This window comes from Vidua chalybeata, chromosome 29 (assembly GCF_026979565.1).
Source record: "Vidua chalybeata isolate OUT-0048 chromosome 29, bVidCha1 merged haplotype, whole genome shotgun sequence".
Classification (NCBI taxonomy): domain Eukaryota; kingdom Metazoa; phylum Chordata; class Aves; order Passeriformes; family Viduidae; genus Vidua; species Vidua chalybeata.
Window position 1 is genome coordinate 2,371,013 of NC_071558.1, and position 19,458 is coordinate 2,390,470.

General features: G+C 54.2%; 3 protein-coding genes across 11 annotated transcripts in view; 2 read left to right on the forward strand and 1 right to left on the reverse strand.

Moving 5' to 3' along the window:
- UBAP2L (ubiquitin associated protein 2 like) overlaps positions 1 to 12,092 on the reverse strand; it is a 29,251-nt gene extending 17,159 nt beyond the window's left edge. For 2 of the 9 annotated variants that reach the window (XM_053966885.1, XM_053966881.1), the window contains exons 1-8: positions 8,039 to 9,746; positions 7,392 to 7,469; positions 6,211 to 6,321; positions 4,321 to 4,489; positions 3,931 to 4,026; positions 3,167 to 3,212; positions 2,766 to 2,875; positions 1,185 to 1,259 (exon numbers count right to left, since the gene is read on the reverse strand). In XM_053966885.1, coding sequence (XP_053822860.1) covers positions 1,185 to 1,259; positions 2,766 to 2,875; positions 3,167 to 3,212; positions 3,931 to 4,026; positions 4,321 to 4,489; positions 6,211 to 6,321; positions 7,392 to 7,469; positions 8,039 to 8,128 — 775 coding nt within the window. In that variant the 5' untranslated portion in view covers positions 8,129 to 9,746. Of the gene's footprint in view, positions 1 to 1,184; positions 1,260 to 2,765; positions 2,876 to 3,166; positions 3,213 to 3,930; positions 4,027 to 4,320; positions 4,490 to 6,210; positions 6,322 to 7,391; positions 7,470 to 8,038; positions 9,747 to 11,785; positions 11,870 to 12,026 lie in introns of those variants that run through there. The other 7 variants (XM_053966882.1, XM_053966883.1, XM_053966884.1 and 4 more) reach the window with 7 other exon arrangements.
- A 50-nt stretch (positions 12,093 to 12,142) lies between these two features.
- C29H1orf43 (chromosome 29 C1orf43 homolog) lies at positions 12,143 to 14,629 on the forward strand. The gene is made up of 7 exons (XM_053967064.1): positions 12,143 to 12,287; positions 12,731 to 12,832; positions 13,039 to 13,147; positions 13,317 to 13,370; positions 13,625 to 13,791; positions 13,895 to 13,953; positions 14,341 to 14,629. The coding sequence occupies exons 1-7, from the start codon at positions 12,219 to 12,221 to the stop codon at positions 14,537 to 14,539; spliced, it is 759 nt and encodes a 252-aa protein (XP_053823039.1). The 5' UTR covers positions 12,143 to 12,218; the 3' UTR covers positions 14,540 to 14,629.
- A 195-nt stretch (positions 14,630 to 14,824) lies between these two features.
- CFAP141 (cilia and flagella associated protein 141) lies at positions 14,825 to 16,492 on the forward strand. Its single transcript, XM_053967094.1, has 4 exons — positions 14,825 to 15,746; positions 15,869 to 15,909; positions 16,046 to 16,175; positions 16,317 to 16,492. Exons 1-4 carry the CDS (start codon positions 15,624 to 15,626, stop codon positions 16,416 to 16,418), a joined length of 396 nt encoding a protein of 131 aa, XP_053823069.1. The 5' UTR covers positions 14,825 to 15,623; the 3' UTR covers positions 16,419 to 16,492.
- Positions 16,493 to 19,458: the final 2,966 nt, after the last annotated feature.

Sequence of the window (19,458 nt, forward strand, 5' to 3'; positions counted from 1 at the left end):
TCCTATTGTGTCTCCAAGTTTTTCAAATCCCTCTCCAAACACACTCTCTTCGTTTTAAACTGGGAGATAACCACCCAGCTTGCTCCTCCCACAGCAGGCAGTGTGCTGCCACTCAAGGACTGCATCCAGCCTTGTCACCCTGCACTAGGAAGGCAACACACCCAAAGGCCCCCACTCTGCACCTCCAAGGAACGTTAATCCAAACAAAGCCAAAGGGCAGCAAAATCACAATGGCAGCGCTGGAGCAGATGGCCTTGTGCTGCCTGTGGGAGTTAAAGATTAACCCAAAATGCTCCAGCACAGCAGAAGCACTCCATGCATGTCTGTCTGCTTCCAGGCCCCTGCACGAGAGACTCCTCAGCCTCAACACTTCTCCTCCTGCCCTGACCTTCAGGAGCCAAGTGGCAAGTTCTTCCAGAAGGTCCCTTAGCCTCAACTTCAAAACCTCAGGTTAGATGGAGGAGACAAACAAGATGTTGGCCTTATTGTGGACACAATGGAATTCTGTAGATGTAAGGCAAACTGCATCCCCTCATGGGCATCTCTTGGCCTCGTAAGGATAATGGTGTATGAGCAGGAAATAAAGTGGCCAGGCACAGAGCAGCTCTGCCATCAAGCATCCCTGTCATCTCAAAACCCACCATCATCTTCAACTGCAGGGAGGTGAAGAGGAGCAGCCAGGCAGGCTGAGCATGCCAGAGCAGCCATGGGGCACTGCTCACCCAGCAGCAGCCAAAAGCAGAGGCAAAGCACAGAGAGAGCTCAGCCAGACCAGCTGCCCTGGCAGCAGTGGTGTGACCCTGAGCAGGAACAGCAGGGAGGAATGGCACAGGGACGAGAGCAAGTGACAGCTTTGGAGATGTGAGACACAGGGAGTATGACTGAGCTGCCTCACGCTTCCTGCCCTCAGCTGGGATACTCTGTCACCAGCTCTGTGGACACAGAGCTGCTCTGGACATCCAGAAGCAATGGCTGAAGTTAAAATTTGCATAATCCATAGGAATTGGTGTTAGCTTCTCCCAATTTACATTCAAAGTGTCAAGGTTAGTAAAAGCACGGTCATAACGAATGTCAAATATTAATTAAAATGAACAAATTAAGAGAGAGAAGAATGACATATCCACAGATATTTCAGATTTTTTAAAAAAGCTATAAAGTAAAGGTATCCGGGGCAGTTAGTGCACCTGGATGTATCGTACCAGGAGCAGTGTCAAATTTTCGGGGATAATTTGACCCCTCACCCCCAATGAAATCAAGTCCTGAAACAAAAAAAAAAGAAAAGAAAGACAACCAGTGAAATTTTGACTTTTAAAAGTGTAGGTGAGTTTCATTGCCCCCATGTACACCAGTCACATTGTACCTGTGGATATTATTAATTTAAAGAGATGCCTGTGGCTACTAAATTGGAAACAAAACAATCACACACAACACAGGTGACCGGTGGTGTTGCACAATAAACTTTACAGCTGTGTTGTAGTACTAGAGGAAATCTGAGTTGTTCATCAGAAAAATCTTCAGTTCTCCCCCTAACCACACTCTAACCCATTTCATTCCACAATTCCACAAAACACCAACACAGGAAAAATGAAAACCATTCAAAGAGAAGCCTGTTCCCACTAGACAGTTAAACTTCCAGCACACAGAGCTGTGTCCATCCCTCTGGTATTTAAAACCCCTTCTCAGCTGCCAAGAAGATGATAGCTCTGTCTGCTGGTGTTTCACAAAAACACCCTCCTTCCACAATAGCTGTTTTCTGAAGAAAAAAAAATGAACAAAACCCAAACAAAACCCATGAAAATACAAATGAACCACCCCCACCCCTCTCCCTGACACCAACAATATGCAGTAAGAGGTATCCCAGATTTTAATTTTAATTCTCTCTTTCCAAACCTATCAGTTTTTCAGCAAAACCAACAAGTATGGAAGGGGTCTAAAGCACCATTAACACAGGTGTGGATGCTTCTTATACCCAAGACATGGTATTTACCTAAATACTCAGTGATTGTGGAAAAATAGTTTAACTTTGCAATGGTGCCAGATTGCTCCATAAAAAAGACAAAAAAACCACCAATGAGCCCTGCCCTCCTCCCCCCCTCAAAAAAGGCTATTTACAGTCAAGGACTGTGACTGTCCCATTCTCACACTGCAAAATCTGAGTTCAACTGTCTCAATATTGTGAATACATGAAACAAAACCCAGAGCACCAGTTTTCTAAAGCAGGAGAATGTGCAGAGGCAGCTGGGTGCTCAGAATCACCCAGCAAACATGTTTGCTTCAAACAGGGAAGGAAACAGAATTGCTTTCAGCTCATTTCTGTAACAAAATCCTATTCTCACCACGGTTTGAGCAAGATGACCATGAAAGAAAGAATGCTCTCAGTATCAAAATGAAGAGCAATACATCTGACTCCAAGTAATTCTCGGGAGGATGCACCAAACACTTGGAGATCTCGGATCTGCTTATCACACTACAGTTTATAAAAACCAACTTTCCAAGCAGTAGCATGGTTTCTACAGGAAAACAAATAGAGGCAAGTGTTCCTGTGCCTCTGCCAGGCAACAGCACCCACAAACTCACCCCAGAGCAATCCAGCTCCCGTTTCTAACGTGCAAAGGGTGCAAAGTATCAGGGTCATCGAATCCATCTCTGAACCAACACCTGTTCTTCCATCCCTGAGCCTAAGACCTGCCTAGAATGTCCTCACTGCAGCTGGATGGATGCAAAACCCACTCACACCCTCAACACAAGCATGTGAAGACTCTTACTTGTGCCATCGTCCGGCTCAAAGCTCCCAGTGTTGTTCCACGTGTTGTTGCTATTCCCGTAGTTCTCATCCGTGCTGGCCGGCTCGGCATAGTCAGCAGGGTTGAAAGTTCTGTAAGAAATACAAAGATGGAAATGGTCACTCTGCCAAAGCATTTTGAAAGCAATTGGTTTTATTCAGACCATAACACATATCAAAAAGCAGTTCTCTCAGCAGAGAGATGCTTCAGCTACACCAGCCATCCCAAATTTAAGTTACCATGATGCAGCTTGGGCCTTATTAACAAAAAAAAAACCCCAAAAAAAAACCAAAAAGAAAATGGGAACAGAAATGACCGACACAAACAGTACCATTAATGCACAGACTTTTCTTTTTGCTGTGGTTTGTGTCAGTGAAACTTACCCCATGCCTTGGGCAGAAAATCTTCCCCCTCGCCGTCCAGAGCCACCTGTAAACACACACACATGCACTGCTGTCCCTGGGCTCTACATCACTGGGAAAACAAACACTTGAACAACACACAGAGTTCTGATGACCAGAATATGAAAGTGGAGAGGATCTTCCTGGGTTGATGGGATTGCCAGCAACATCTTTTGATGTATGGGAGTGACCTCAGCTGGCTGGCAGCATGATTAGCAATGCATCAATCTAGGCTCACATGAAGTTTCCAGCTGGCACAAACCAGAGCACTGGACCCTAGATTCTGATTTCTGCAGTATGTGACCCCAACAACAATTCCTAAGCAGCAGATTTTGGGGTAAAACTAATTTCTGCCCCGAGTATTTAAAGTCCAAGCCAGTGGTGGTGCTCAGATACACGTGCAAGAATGATGAGGATGCAGGTTCTGTTGCTAACAAGCCATTGGCCACCTGCTAAAATAGTCAACCTTGAGTTTTTTAACTTCCCACCTCTGTAATAAAGCACTTTTATTTTTTTTTTCTAACTCCATGGATGTGATGCAAGAACTAGGTGCTATTTCTAGCATCTTTAACATGGGAAAGCAACATGTAGGCACTAAAAGTAAGCACAAGAACAGAAAAATCAAGTGTATATTTTCAGTTTGGCAACTCCTCCCATGAAAGAGGCTTTGGAACCTCATGGGAGATAGATACACTGATGCAATTCTCCTCCTCCCACCCCCTGGGGACCTCACATCCCGTGTGTACCTCGGCCTCGGCCACGTCCCCGCCTCCCTCTTTCCGTGCCTCTTCCAGAAGATCCTCCACTCTTAGCACCATCCAGTCCATTCTCCTGGCCCCGAACTGAAACAGAACAATGCAAAGACAATTTCAACACTCATCCTGCTTTAGTGGAGATACCAGGCCAGATCTCAAACCCCAAAATGCAGTGGCTGTGTGGGGGAGCAGATCACCACATGCTCCCTGAACTTCTGATTTCAGCTGATGGTAAGCGAGGGCATCAAGCAAAGAATCATCTCAGACAGGGGAGCACTGAACAGATGTGTCTGCCCAAAAAGCTCTACTGACAGCTGTTACACAGCACAGTGCTTCAGCGTGAGGGTTGTGGGGGTTATTAAATTTAGGACAGGTCCATACACTCTCTTCCACGGGTGGCACCTCGCCCTCGCCTGGGCAGCCCGCCACGTCGCCTGCTGAAATCCCGCTCCCGATCCCGGCTTTCTTTGCTTTCTTCACTGGGTTCTGTCGGTCCACTCTCCTTCTGTCCTGAGACACCTTTCTTCTTCCCAACCATTTCCCAGGAATGCTGAAGGTTTGAAGAGGGGAAAGAAATTAATTACAGTTAGATCAATGGAAGGTGCAAATACACGAAGATTTAAACATGCTACAGAGAATGTAACAGGGTTCTCCTCAGGAATGGTTTCCAGATCCATTTTTTAAGGAGTCTATCAGTCTATATACAGCACATCATCTTCCTTTGAGCCAGGCTTTCTTACACTTCACTGGCATGCAATTCGTGGTAACAGGAGATGAGTTACTCTATTTCTGCAAAGATCTACTGAAATTCTTCAATAAAGATGGCATGATACTTCTAGAATTCAAAGCATGGATACATTTACCTTGCTTAGGGGGTAAAAAAGCCTGCCATTTCACACAGGTCACCAGGAGCTCTCAGAATAACCCAGGTAAATGTTTCATAGTGATCTGCAGTCAACATCTGGGGTAAGTTCTTTCAGCAAATGCAAAGTTATTAACAAAACCTCTCCCTTAAATATCATCTTAGATGGAGAGAAGCACCACAGAATTTAACCAACAGGCAAGTTCAACTGCAAAATGTTAAGTCTGCCTCCAGTTCATTGCCATGGGCCTGCACCCATGTATCTTCTGACAGTATTCTTAAACTGATGCTGCACACTGTTAGAACAATTAAAAATAGTCTTAAGTCATTGACAATCACCTGAAAACACACATGGCAGACAGCTGGGTTTCAATGGCAGCATGCAGGGACAGTGACAAGAAAGCCAACAACATAGTGGCACAAACTGCCATCAAACCCAAAAGTCTTCCAAAGTCTTTCTCCATAGGTATCTGGCTCAGAAATAAACTTTAAAATTACAGTATTCCAAGTAAATATTTTCGCAATACACAAAATATAGTCTGAGGTCTCCTGCTCATCCACATACCCCCAGGGCTCATCACAGGCAAAAAAAAAAGAGCTAAAGCACAATATTCTAAAATTATATTTAGACTTTCAACTCAGAGTTGAGTTGGCTCCAACCAAACCAGGGTGCCAGGAGGATATGTGATATCAGCAGTGGTTTGGAAGGATGGCTCTCACATTCCTAAGCTTTTTCCTGAGCTGTAACAGTACTTGCATCTCTGCTGTCTTTGTCACAAAAGGAATGACACCCTGCATGCAGGAAGGTTCCTCCTAAGCAGGCATTCTTGTTCTTGGGGCTGACCTCAGCTTGCCTGAGACAAGCACCTGCATGAGAAACAGCAGCCAAGCCCAACTCCACAACAAAAAGCAGAAAAAAGGCCCTCAAAACCATGGCATAGGCAGTAGCACAGAAGGCAGTCAGTGCATCACTGAGAAATGATTCTTTAGAGGCCAGAGATACAAAACCCACATTGCTCTGACAGAAAGGAACCCCAGCTGACACAGCTGCCTTTCAATGCAGGTTACTCAGCCCTGATGAGGAAAGGCAAGCTCCTTCATACTCACTGGTGTGAAAGCACATACAGACACCATACTACTGTTGAACTGCTTTGATTCAAAAGCAGTAGGAAGGAGATTACTTCTGGCATTTTCTCCTCTATTCCTTCAAACCTAGGGTCATTCTCACAGCCTGTGCAAGCCCCCAGAGAGCAGCATTCAGCAGCCAGGTCACAGTCACACTGTGCATGCTCCTCTGGAACTACTCAGTCATAGTGGCTCTCCTTATCTTGACATTACTGGATGCCTCACCTGCAAATAGGCAGTTACACTGAACTAGGCCTCACCAGATTTACAGGACCTAATCCTACCGTGTCTGGATTGCCCTCCAGCAGCACGTTGATGGCTCTGTTGACATCCCCATTGCAGTCATGCAGAGCAATCACACACTCGTCCTGGTTCTTGCCTGTGATGTCAATCAGCTGTAGAGAAGATAACACCATGGTCAGCATGCTCCAAACCAAGATGGCACCAAAATCTCTATGGGTCTCTCAGGAGGCAAGCGAGTTGAATCTCAAACCAGAAACCTTTCAACAAAAAAATTGAAGGGCTAGGAAATCTCCCAGTCTTCTCAGCTTAACTGTGTTCCTCAACAAGAATTGACTGAGGGTGTGATTTTTTGAGTTACCATTGTTTCACCATGACCCTCCTTTCACTACAACCTCCTTTTCTCAGGATAACACTGTTACCTGCAGAAACAAACTAAAAGTTCAGCAGGACAGAAGTTGCTGCACCTGCATCAAGGCAATGCCAAACACAAACACAGGCTGGGGGAGAATGGATGCAGAGCAGCCCTGAGGAGAAGGACTTGGGGGTTTGAGTTAACATCACCTGGCCATGTACACTGGGAACCCAGGAAGCCAATGCTGTCCTAGGCTCATCCACGGCAGGGGATTCTGCCCCTCTGCTCTGCTGAGACCCCTCCCTGCAGAGCTGCCTCCAGCTCTGGGGCCCCCAGCACAGGGAGGACAAGGAGCTGAGTCCAGGGGAGGCCACGGAGATGATCCAGGGGCTGCAGCCCCTCTGCTCTGGAGACAGGCTGGGAGAGCTGGGGGTGTTCAGCTTAGAGAAGTAAAGGCTCCAGGGAGACCTCAGAGCCCCTTCCAGGGCCTAAAGGGGCTTCAAGAGAGATGGAAAGGGATTTTGGACAAGGGCCTGGAGTGACAGGACAGGGAAATGGCTTTCCATTGCCAGACAGCAGAGTTATACAGGCTATTGAGAAGAAATTCTTCCCTGTGAGGGTGGCGAGGCCCTGGCATTGTTGGAACAACTTGGGATAGTGGAAGATATCACCATAGCACAGGGGTGGAAACTGGAGACCCTTTAACATCCCTACTGACCCAAACCATGCTATGATACAACTTTATGAAGCCAGTCCAAGGAAATTCAGGGAGCAGCCAGGTGTGTCCCTCCCACCCTCCCCAGCATTCACAGTACTCCCAATACTGATCTCGCCTTCCTGTCAGAGTTCACCTTCATTTTCCACACTCACTTGTTTCACCTTCTCCTCAAAGTCAGCATCGTTGTGGTCCGAAATCATCTGTGCAAGTCGAATCTGTTCTGCAGTAGCCTAAAGAAATCAGGCAGAGACAGAGCACATTGTCAGAGTGGTGCATTTCCAAACCATCCTCCAAAGGCCATTCTGCTACCCCAAGTTCTCTGGAAACCCTGGAAAGGAATCGGTATGTAAAGAGAAGGCACAAACAAGGGTCAGAGAAGGAAAACTCCAGGGAGCAAGTGAGATGAAAAAGGAGCAAGAAGAGGAGTCTGGAAGAAAGGGATATACTGTTGAATGGCCTCATGGCACCAGATGAGCAGCAGCCACCCAAACCACATCTGTTTTGGGGCAGACCTTACCACCACCAGACCACCAAAACCCACTGCGAGTGCTTCTCAGCCACTTACATTCATTAAAATGTGTGAGGAATGGACAAAGGGAAATAAAACCAAATCTCAGCAGCAGCTCCCACTCGGAGACAGACATGCAAACCCCAGTGTCAGCAGCTGCCCAATTAACCTGACTCTGGCAGCAGCACCTTGTGACACACGGGGAGCTCGTTAGGCCAGCCCAGCCATTAGCACTGGACCAGCCAGGTCTCCAGCTGGAAGCCACCTGGTCCCCATGGCCACTGCCCTTACCTGTGGCCGCTGCTTGTGCTGCGTCTGGCTCTGTGTCTGTGTCTGCTCCCAGCTCCCCCGGGCTCGGTTAGTGCCCACCGATGTCATCATTTACAGTATATACAAATAACAGTATTTACAAGGTGGAACTCTGTGGTGGGGCAGGGGAGAAGAGAAGAACGGACTGTTAGATACCAAAAAACAAAAGGCAGCAGCACCAAGACTGAACAAACACAAGGGTAACACAGCCAGAATGGCTGCTGGAGATCCCCACCCTCCCCAAAACCACAGTGGGCCAGGCTGCCAGCACCACGTGCTCCCAACACAAAACAGCCACTTGTACTTCCTGAGGTTTCTCTCTGGATACCATGGCAGAGTGCTCCAGATGGAATATCACCTGCATCCAGGTGGGAGCAATCAGGTACCAGGAGCCAAAGGAAAATCATAGACTCACAGACTGCTTTGGGTTGGAAGGGATCTTGAAGCTCATCCAGTTCCAAACCCCTGCCATGGGCAGGGACACCTTCCAACAGCCCAGGTTGCTCCAAGCCCCGTCCACCCAGGCCTTGAACACTTCCAGAGGTGGGGCAGATTCTCTGGGCAAGCTGTGCCAGGGCCTCACCACCCTCATTGTAATAAACCTTTTTCTCAGGTAATCTAGACTGAGCCTCCTTCAGTTTGAAGCCATTCCCTGGACTTGAGGCAAAGAGTTTAACAACTTCTTGTTGGAACACATGTGAGTGGGCACAGATCTGCCATGCACCCAAGCTGAGGCTGTGGCCATCAAATGGAGCAGGAAAGCTTGGAAGAAGCTTCAAAAAAACAACACTTGAAGGACAGAGCATCTCCAAGCCTCAGACACATCAGCTACTTCCCCTGCTCCTTTCTTGCCTTTAAAGCAGGACAGGGGAAGCAAAAAATGCTCCAGCAATAAGTGGTGCTACAGGTCTGTGGAATTTTTGTTTTAAGGAAAACCTGCCCCTGCAGAAGTGCCTATTTTTGCTTATTTAAATTATTCCCTTGAACTGGAAAAACAATGTTTTTCCTAGTATTCTTGATCACAAACATATTAAAAATGTGAATAAGATGTCTGCAAGGAATAATAGCCAGTAAAGCTGTTAGGTAACACTGCTTGAGGCAAAAAATCCCAAGAAAAGTTTGAGTGTCCAAAGCAAGCAGAGTTTTCTAACCCCACACTGGGCCTCAGGGCAGGGGGTGCTGGAAAGGGATTAGCACTGAGGTTTTACCCTCTCTAGTGCCTTTCAGGCAAAAAGGATGTGAGAGACATCCCACAGCACTTGTCAGGATTCACAGCTTCTGAGCCCCCGAAATTTCAATAACCACAGAATTTTTTTATTTTTGTATTTCATTACTAAGACTGCAAAGCCTTCCCCCAAAAGCAGCAGGAGCTGCTGCTGTGCCCCAGGCAGACACGAGGGACATGGGAAGGAGCCACAGAGAAGAGTGTAGAAGCAGGGAGCTTAGTAAGACAATCAGTGCAGGATCTGATCTGAAACACTGCTGTCCATGAGCACAGAAAAAACACGGTGTGCCAAGGAGGGAGCTCAGAAGCAGCATTAGCAAATAGTGCAGGAAAAGGTGGGGAACCTCCTGTTGAAGTTTGCAAGTACTCAACTGGGTGAGAAATCCCTCCTGAGAGCAGGGAGGCCCTAACATTGCCTCGACACCCCCCACACCTGCCCCCACCAGTGCCTGGCCTTTCTCTGCAGGCAAGTTCCTGTGCAATTGCTCCTGCAGCTCCCCACAAAACCTCCAAATTCCCCCCTTCACAGTCCCCATGCCTTAACACCACAGTTCTACAGCTATACAGTGCCAAGGTCCCTTATCAGGAAACAATCCAAGCTACCAGGAGCCACAGAGGTACAGGGGTAGAGCACCAAGCCTGCACTCCTGCCAAGGCAGAGCAGAAAAAGGCTTCTATCACCCAGCCATCCCCTCTGTGCAGGCTCCATTCCCGTGGTACATATTTATATTTATTTTTGCTTTTTTCCAGTCCTAAGTTTCACGCAGTTTGTTGTATTAAACCAACCTGGCAGCAGAACCACAGGCCCAGAGGGAAGCGATTCCACACATCCACAGAAACCCAACGTGCAGCTTGCCTGGGCTGCATGTCCAGCAGACTGAGCCCAAACCTCGTGCAGCCCAGGCATTGCTCAGCAGCTGCCAGTGCTCCACCCTGCCCGGCTGCATCACTGCCACCAGCAACACAAGCATTTGTCATTTAACACGCTAAAAACCCGCAAGAAAAACATCTACAATAAAAACATCAGCCAGAGCCTGACTCTGTTGAGCTGTCAGGTGAGGAGGTGTCCCCACAGCAGCCTTGGGGAAAGAGGATTTGGCTACTGGTAACTTATTCCTCACTGGGGGAGCTTGGGATCAGCAGGGACCCCGCAGAACGCCGTCACCCCCACGCAAGCTTCCCAGATCAAAGCTGCTCTCATCAAAAGCATTTCACCTCTTCTCTTCAAAGAGCAAACCTGCACACGTGCACCGAGAGTTGAAAGAGCAGCTCCAGCCAAAGCGAGCGGTGGCCAGTCCACACTGGAGCGTTAGCATTAAAGGGAGCAGGGCTCACACCTCAGGCCAACAGCTCCGCACTCGGACGGGGCTCAGGGAAAACAAAGTTTCACAGTTACAGGTTACAACAACCTCTGGTCAAAGACACTGCGACAGATGAGACATTTGCTGTTAGCCCCTTTCCTTCTCAGAGCTGCCTTCCCACCAGGCCTAAAGAGGAGAGCCTCAACTACACAAGGAAAGTGCGGAGTCTCCAGAAAATGAGGGGATACAAAAATGTAACAAACTGTTCATTTTATTAGAAACGTCAAATAAGTTACAGTTTCAGAACCAGGATCTGTTGGTCCCATGGCAGTGCCAAACCTGCTGGCTGCTGCTCGCCCTGGCACATCCCAGTTTCAGTTTCCCTGATGTGTTAATACAGAAAAATGGTATTTTCAGCCCATTCTGACAAAGCTTAATTAACATGTGCAGAAAAGCTCCAAAGCCCGAAAGGAAAGGGCCAGAGAAAGCAAAGCTTTTCCTGCAACATGGGGCAGAATGAGGACCCAAAAGAGGGTTATCAATACCAGAAGTTTTCCCCAGAGCAGACACGGTGGCTGCAAAGGGAATCATTCCATGTACGAAAAGCACGAGCTTTTAGGGAGATGCTCCCGGATATGCCATCAGAGACCCCGACTTGGTATCGACCGGCTGCGCTTTGCTCGGGAGACTTCCGGGCCGGAGGGCGCAAGCAGAGCCCCCAGACCGGGATGGAGGGACGTGGAGCAGGGCGGCACTCGCGGGCCGGGGCTCCCTCCAGGACCCCCGAACCGCTGTTGCCCGGGAATTTCACGTGGGCAGCGGAACCACCCCTGCCAAGGCCCACGGGGCGCCACCGAGGAGCGGCGGCAGCAGCGGGCCTGGCGGCCCGCAAGGAGCCCGGCAGGGCGGGAGCACGGCTCCCATTGTTAGCGCCGGCAGCGGCGGGGACGGGCGGGCCCCGAGAGCGCGGCAAGGTCGGAGCCGCCCGACCCCGCGGCCCGGTCCGCGGCACACAATGAGGCGACGAACCGGACCGAACTGGAGGGCGCCGCGCCGGCGGGGCCGGGCGGGAGCCCCCACGGCGGCGCCAGGCCGGGCCCGCAACGGAGAGGCGGGCGAGTTCGGGCCGCTTCCGCCCTCATGGCCGCGGCCGCCATTTCACCCCCCGCCCCCCCCCACCCGCACCCGGCCCGCCCGCCTCACCTGCGGCGGCCGCGCGCTACGCCAGCCCCCGGCTACAGCCCGGCCCACTAGGCCGCGCGGGGCCCAGCGGCGGCGGCGGCGCGGCTTAGAGCCGCCCCCGGGGGGCACCGGACGCAGCTGGGCCGGGCGGGCGGGAGGCGGCGAGGCCGGGCAGGTAGGGGGGGCGGCGGCGGGAGCCGGCGGGGGCGGGTTCGGGGGCCGCGCGGTACCGGAGCCGCCGCCGCCGCCGCCGCAACTTTACCTGGGTCCGCCCGCACTGACAACTCCCCCGACCCCGCCCCCGGCACGTGACCGCGCGGGGCGGGGCTGCCCACGCCGAGCACGCAGCGGGGCCCGTACGGATCACGTGACGCGGGGGCTCCTCCGGTCACGTGGTGGGGGCGCAGGGCGGCTTTGTGGCCGCCATGTTGTGCGGCCCCGGGCCGGGCCGGGCATGGCGGGGGCCGGCAGCAATTGGCTCTCGGGGGTCAACGTGGTGCTGGTCATGGCCTACGGCAGCCTGGTGAGGGCCGGCGGGACAGGGCGGGACGGGCTGGAGTGTCTGTGCGGCCTGGAGTGTCCGCGGAGCCGGACCACGCGAGTCCGTGGAGCCCCCGCGAGGCCGATCCTGTCGCGTCCGTGGAGCTCCCGTGGGCCCGGGCCCGAGGAGTCGATGAGGCTCCCGTGAGACACGTCCCGGACTGTGTGTGGGGAACCCTTCGGAGTCGAGCTCGGGGCCCTCACGGGGGCTGGAGCGCCCGTGGGCTCCTGGGGTCGGTGGGGCGGGGAGAGGACGTGAGGGGCAGCGTGTGTAGAGATCGGGAGGGTGTGGGGCTGGCCTCGGTGTCCGTGGGGCTCCTAGGGGGCTGAACAGCCGGGGTCGGAGGGGCTGGGCGCAGTTTGGCTGTGAGACCCCCCCCCCAGCCCCGGCACATGCCTGACCCCCAGCCCGCTGTGGCCCCGCAGGTGTTCGTGCTGCTGTTCATCTTCGTGAAACGCCAGATCATGCGCTTTGCCATGAAGTCCCGCCGTGGCCCCCACGTGCCTGTGGGACAGCACGCGCCCAAGGTGGGTATTCTCCATTCCCTACACCCAGGGGCCCATCCATGCCTGAGGGGCCATGCAGGAGCCCTGCTAGTGCCAGAGCTGCTGCCTCAGAGTGCTGATAGGCGGTGGGGAGGGTTTATCTAGACCTGTTCTTATCCTTTTGAGCCCACAAACAAAGCGAGCGCTCTGTAGATGTTTGGTTTTTTTTTTTTTTTCTTGCTGTACAGGATTTAAAGGAAGAGATTGACATTCGGCTGTCGAGGGTGCAGGACATCAAGTACGAGCCACGGCTGCTGGCAGAGGACGACGGCCGGCTCCTGCAGCTGGAGACACCAGGTACTGAGCCAGAGGTACCCTCCTGCACTGTTCCCCGGGGCCAAGTCACACCTCTGACTGCTCCTGTTGGTGTCCTGTCACATGAGATGCTGTCTCTTCTCCTGTTTTCCCTGTCCCCACTTCCCTCCGAGGTTTGCAGGGATCTCAGTTTGTGCTTTCCCTCTACCAGGCTGCTATAACTACCTGTACAGGATGAAGGCACTGGATGCAATCAGGACATCAGGTAAGGGAGCCCAGGGCAAGAGTGGGAGCAGAAGGGTGCAGAGAGACCCTGAATGAGGGTGCCAAGAGCCCCCTGAGGAGCTGCTCACTGTGGAGTAGCAGTCACTTCTCCCACTGGTGGCCTGAGAGTTGGCTCGTTCCATGTGCTGGGGCGGTGGGCATGGATGGAGATTTATCCAGCCAGTGGTTCCTGACCATAGGGGATGAGCACAAGCATTTTTTTACCTGCACTTCAGCTGTCGTGCCTTTTTCCAGAAATCCCGTTCCAAGCAGAGGGCCGGTACCCAAAGTCTTTAATAGGGAAGAACTTCTGTGCCTACTTGCTGGAACTACGGAATTCCAGCACGTCCTTCAAAGGCATCCGCAAAGCCTTGATTGACACCTTGCTGGATGGCTACGAGAGCGCCCGCTATGGCACTGGGGTGAGTGCTGCTGGGGCATTCCTGTGCCCGGCCCTGCTGCTGGGACTGAGGTCACACCATAACTTCAGCTGGATGTCCCATGGTCTTTTCCGTTTGTATCCAGGTCTTTGGGAAAACGGAATATCTGAAGTATGAGGAAGCTCTGAATGAACTGGCAAACATGTAAGTGCTGCTGCCCAGATGCAGTGGTGGGTTCCTGGGCCCCAGCAGCCTGTGGGAAGGTGTGAACAGAGGTGGGTTTAGGGCACAGGTGTCATCTGAGACAGGGGTTGTCTGTGTCCATCTGTCCCTCAGGGTTCACTCCTTCCTTGCAGCCCATCTGTTACTGCAGTTTTGGGTTTGTTCCGTGGTCACAGTCGACATTCCTGCTTGTCCCCGACCGCTTTGAGTCAGGGACTTGCACAGAACCAGTAGCTTTAGATGCCAAGACCTCAGTGAGTGCTGTCATCACGAAAGCAGATTTGCTTCATGTTGGGCAGACAGATACACAGGCTGAGCAGCTCCTCTGGGGCAGCAGCAGCACTGATGGTGCCTCTTCTCTGCCCGCAGCACCAAGGCCCGGGGCGGCAGCAGCCAGCGGCAGCACCAGTCAGCAGTGAAAGACCTCACGCTGTCCCCTGAAGTCTCCAGCCCCACCACCATCCAGGTCACCTACCTTCCTTCCAGCCAGAAGAGCAAACGTGCCAAACACTTCCTGGAGCTGAAGAGTTTCAAGGACAACTACAACACACTGGAGAGCACCCTGTGAGCGTGCAGGGGCCTGGTGCAGTGGGTATGCTGGGCTGGTCTGGGCTGCAGCGCAGGCAGCACCGAGAGGAACCAGCTGCACTCTCAGATCTCCCCCTCACCCCACTGTGGAAGTCATCACTCGGCGGGGGCTCCATTCCAACTGCTGGAGTTTGGCCCTCACCAGGAGCCCGTTCTGGAGCTGCTGAGCCCATGGGGGATCAGCCCCACGGCCTTCTCTGCCACAGGCTTATCAAACTCCAGCCTTTGAGTCCTGCATTGTCTTGGACCCTGTGAATAAACTCATGAGCTTGAGCTTATTTATAAAGACATGGATCCCAGCCAGCGCTCCCCTCCGCCCGTCCTTCCCTGCGGCAGCTGGCGGGAACTGATGTTTGTCCGTCCTGTCCGTGAGGGTCTTGGGCACTGGAGCCACTTGTCTGTTTTTTTCCGAAGGGTGAACACTTTTCCCCATGATGTCATTGTTCCTGCTGTCAGCCCTTTGTGCCCAGCCTGCCTGTGCGCCTGGATTGGGGTAGAAATAGTTTGGTGCCTGTTCTTAGCACCGTGGCTAAGCTACAGCTTTGGGCCTGAGGTTTCTACTCATTCTCCTGCAGCCGGGCATTTCTGGGGACGTCTCAAGTGGACAAAGCGGTGTTAAATGTCCCATCTGTTCTGCCAAGGGGGTGTTTGCTCCCCCTCTCACCAGCGCCTCGCATGCCAGCGTCTGCCGAGCTCCTGGGGCTGAAAGCTCCTGGCCCCACCTTGAGTCTGCGTTCCGTCAGGCTGAGGGCAGCGCCGGCAGCTCACCCGTCACTGTGGCGTGGGCAACACAGAGTGGAGGGTACAGACCTCGGCACTTTTTAATTACTCTTTAATAAAATGACAGTTTAGCTCAAGTAGGATGTGTGCCAGTGGCCTCTGAGTGCAGGGCCCTGTCCCTACGCAATCCCAGGCTGCACTGAAGTGACCAGGATGCCATTAATGGTAGCCAGGATGCTGCCATTGCTGCTGTGGTGACTGATGCCATGACAGTAGCTGGCATACAGTGAGGGTAACCAGGATGGCACCACTGCAGTAACTAGGAGGCTGTTGTTGTTACCAGGATGCCGTTGCTGCCCAGGTGTTCCATTAACACCCTGGCCGTTGCAGGGGGCCGTTGCAGGGTCCCTGTGGCACTGGCCATGGCAGTACCGAACAGCCAGAGCTCCTCACTGCAGCGGGAGGAGGTCAGACGGGGCAGGGCTGGGAAGATGGAAGCTGTCCTGGGAGCAGGTGCAGACAGTGGGCTGCACTGTGCCCTGGTGCAGGCTAAACCCTGGGCCACGTGGATGTTGCTCTTTGTTTGCAGGTCCAGGCGAACTGGAATGCTGGAGCAAGGCTCCTGAGGAGGTAGAGCTGGCAGAGCACCCTGGGGGCTGAATCCCCTGTTCTGCTGGGGATCTGTGGGTGATGAGGAGCCCTAGCACAGGGCAGGTTGGGGGGAACATCTCTGCATCCCTGACGTGCCCACCCTGTGTCTCAATAGCTGGCAGGGGGCCAGGGAGCACCCAAAGTGTTGGGCATCATCCCTTGGGGTGCTGCAGAGGATCATGGAGTCACGGCTGAAGAAGCATGTGGAGCTGGAGCTGCACCTTGCAGGCAGGGAGCAGGCAGCGGTGAGGCTGGGCATTGGTTGGGTACAGCTGCCAGGGAGGGTGCCCCCTTTGTCCTGCTCCACTACATCTGGGGAACAATGTCTCCCAGCTCTGATGAGCCAGGGGGATGTGGGGGTTCAGCACAGCCCCTGTACCTGGCAGGTCCGCCGAGACGCCCTGTGCCAGCTCGTCCTGGATGAGCACCTACAGCACCAGCAGGAGCTGTGCCAGCAGGGGAAAGCCTTCTATGTGGAGCGGCTCTGAGTGCTCAGCCCAGCGTGTGGCACTGGCCTGGCATCGCCCAGCTCCTGACTGAGAATAAAACACGTTGAGCAAGACAGGCTGTGTCTGCTGCATGTGAGGCATGGGACAGCCCAGGGCAGCAGTGGGGGGAAGACACAGCCCAGCACAATTCCTGTGGCTGGGATCCAGACATGTCGCCTGCAACCCTGGGTGCCCTGGATCCTACACACTTCATCTTGCCCATGGCTGTGCCAGGAGATGGCAGCACGGCCAGCATGCCTCACCAGGCCGGGTGCTCCACGCTGGGTCTCTGTCCCAGCACGGGTCCTGCTGCGCCGTGCCGTGTGCCACGGTGCTCCTGGCCGTGTGGCACAGCCCTGCAGCAGCAGGGAGAGGAACCTGGCTGGGCTGGGTGCAATGCTCCCTGTCCCATCCAGGCACCCCAGGATCCCTGGCTGCTCCCCAGCTGGGAGGGCCCTATCCCCCACCTCTCATCCCTTCTGCCTGTGCCTGACCTTGGTGTCTCCCAGCCCCAGGGCCCATCAGTGCCTGCTCTGGCTCTGCTTATTGACAGGGCTGGCGGCTGCTGGCCCGGCACCCCCCGCCCCAGCCCTTCATTAGCTCGGCTGTCGGGCTGCATCACATCACCCACTGCCACACGCACGCCCCCGGCTCTGGCACTGCTGCTGCTGCCACGTGTGTCCCTGCTGTCCCCACTGCCACCTCATCGTGTTGCCACCTCAGGGGGCTGAAGCCCCTGACCCCCAAGGCCAGGCTGTGTCCCTGTCTTTCCCATGGCGCTCAGGATTCTGGCAGCTCCATGTCCTGTCCCACTGGTCCCCCAAAGCCTGAGCCCCCACAAAGCCCCCAGTGCCATTCCCAAGGCTGATGTGTCCCACTGCAGCAGAGCACTGCTGTGGTGTGGGAAGGCTGTGCTTCCAGCGCTCCATGATATCCTGTGTGCCCTTGTCGTTGGACACCACTACCCTGGTCCCAGCAGCTACTTCAGTGTGGGTCGAGGTCCTGCCTCTGTCACCCGGCATAGGTGAGGCCACATCCTCAACATGGATGCAGCAGGGTGACAGGCAGCCCCTCCAGCTGCTCCTTGGAAGAGATCCTCCTGTGAGTTTCCAGGAGCTCCCCCAAAGCAAGGGGATGTGAGGCACAACTCCCCTGTGTCAATGGGGCTCGTCCTTGGGCAGGGTCATGTGCAGCCCCTCGGTGGCACAGGGCCCACAGGCCAGGGCTGGCCCCCCAGTATTGACAGCCCTGCTAATGACAGGGAGTGTCACCAGGGGCAGGAGCAGGCGGCGCGGGGCCATCGACCGCATCGACCGGCAGTGCTGGGCGGCAAGGGCGCGGGGGTCCGTGGAGGGGGCAGGGGGACGTCAATGGGTGGTAATTAATGGGAACGAGGCCACGTGTGCAGGGCCAGGGCTGTCGCTGGCCACGTCCCTCTGCTCGGTGCAGCCGAGCGCGGTTATAAACGGCGGCCAGGCGACCCCCGAGCCAGAGCACAGCAGAGTCCCCCAAGCCAGCCCAGGTAAGATGGTGATGGATGTGGGGTCCCTTTGGCCCCAGCGCTGCCTGCCATGGCATGGTGTGCCCTGACATGCCATGCCAGGACACCGAGCCTGCACTGCCCTGCTCCAGCTTCATCCCAGCCACAGGACGCCTCCTGCTCCAGCACTGCATCCCGAGCAGACCAGTACCAGCACAGTTGCCCAGCAGGCTCCAGGCACTGAGGTGAGGCTGGGTGCTGCCTCTGCAGTGCCTTGGGGGTTATACCTGGATACCACTCCCGCCCCAGCTCTCAGCGTATTCTTCTTTTTCTCTTACAGGCAGCTGAGCTCCGGGTCCTCCCACCTCCGTCTGCCCCTGTCTCTGTCTGATATGTTTGATATTAGGTTGTTTTATTGGAAAACCAACTAAATATCAAACATATTCTTACAGCGCCAGGGATGCCCAGCACCGACTTGGCCAGATGCTGCCTGTGCCGTGTCTCAGGCAGGGGGACCCTCTGCACCCTGTCCTGCACCCTCTGGTAGTCCTCACTGCCCCAATAAAATCTGTCTGTCCATCTCCACAGGACTGAGAGGGGCAGCCCAGAGCCGTCCTGGGGGTTGGTGGAGGTTTGGGATGGCAGTGGGGTCAACGCTTGCCACCTGTCCCCCCGCTCACGCCAGGGATGATGGCAATACAAAGGCCCGTGGCCCTGTGCCCAGCACTGCCTCCACTGCCCTGGCATGGAGGGGGGTTATTTATGGAGGTGCAGGCACTGCTCAGGGCCCTTGGTGGGCACTGTCTCCCCCAGTGCCCTGCCCAGGGTATCTGGAGCTGCCAGCTCTGTCCTCCAGGTCCCTGGGTGCTGACCCCTTGAGCCCTCAACATCTGTCCCTGGGTGGGAGCAGTGGGTCTCTCCCGTGGGAGATCCTAACCTGATTTATGGGGCCAGTGGGACCTCTGGGCCAGCAGGAGGAGGCTGCAAATCCCTCGGCTGCGGACAAAGTGCCACCACTTGCCCTGAGAATTCCTCCCTGCGCGTGGGGAATCTGCTCCTCCAGCTGCCAACAGCATCCTCCACCTCAGCACCATCATCACCACAGCTGGACCTGGACTTGGGGCTCAGCAGGCTCCTGGGGGGCTCTGCCCCCGGTGCTGGGTGCAGTTTCCCCTGCTGCTCCCTGCAGAGCCAAACACTCTCAGCCAAGCCCCTGCTCCCAAAATAGCGCCAGGATGATCTTGCCCTTTTCTATGCCACCCCCAGGCAGAGGTAAATGTCAGCCCAGGGCCACCAAAACATCCTAAGCCCCCTCAGGAAGGCAAATGGGGGGCGAGGACTTCATGCCAGCGCTGCACGGACTCAGTTCAACATCCTGAGGAAGCACTCGGGGCACCAGCCAGGGTGTCCCGTTGCACGGGGGGAGGGGGCACCTGGAACAATGCAGGACCCCCTCTCGCAGACCTGCTGCTGCTTTTTATAACGCCCCAGCTGTCCTCGGGAGCCCAAATAAGGCTGTGACCACCCGGAGCCCCCAGGACACACAATGGGTCCCGAGCA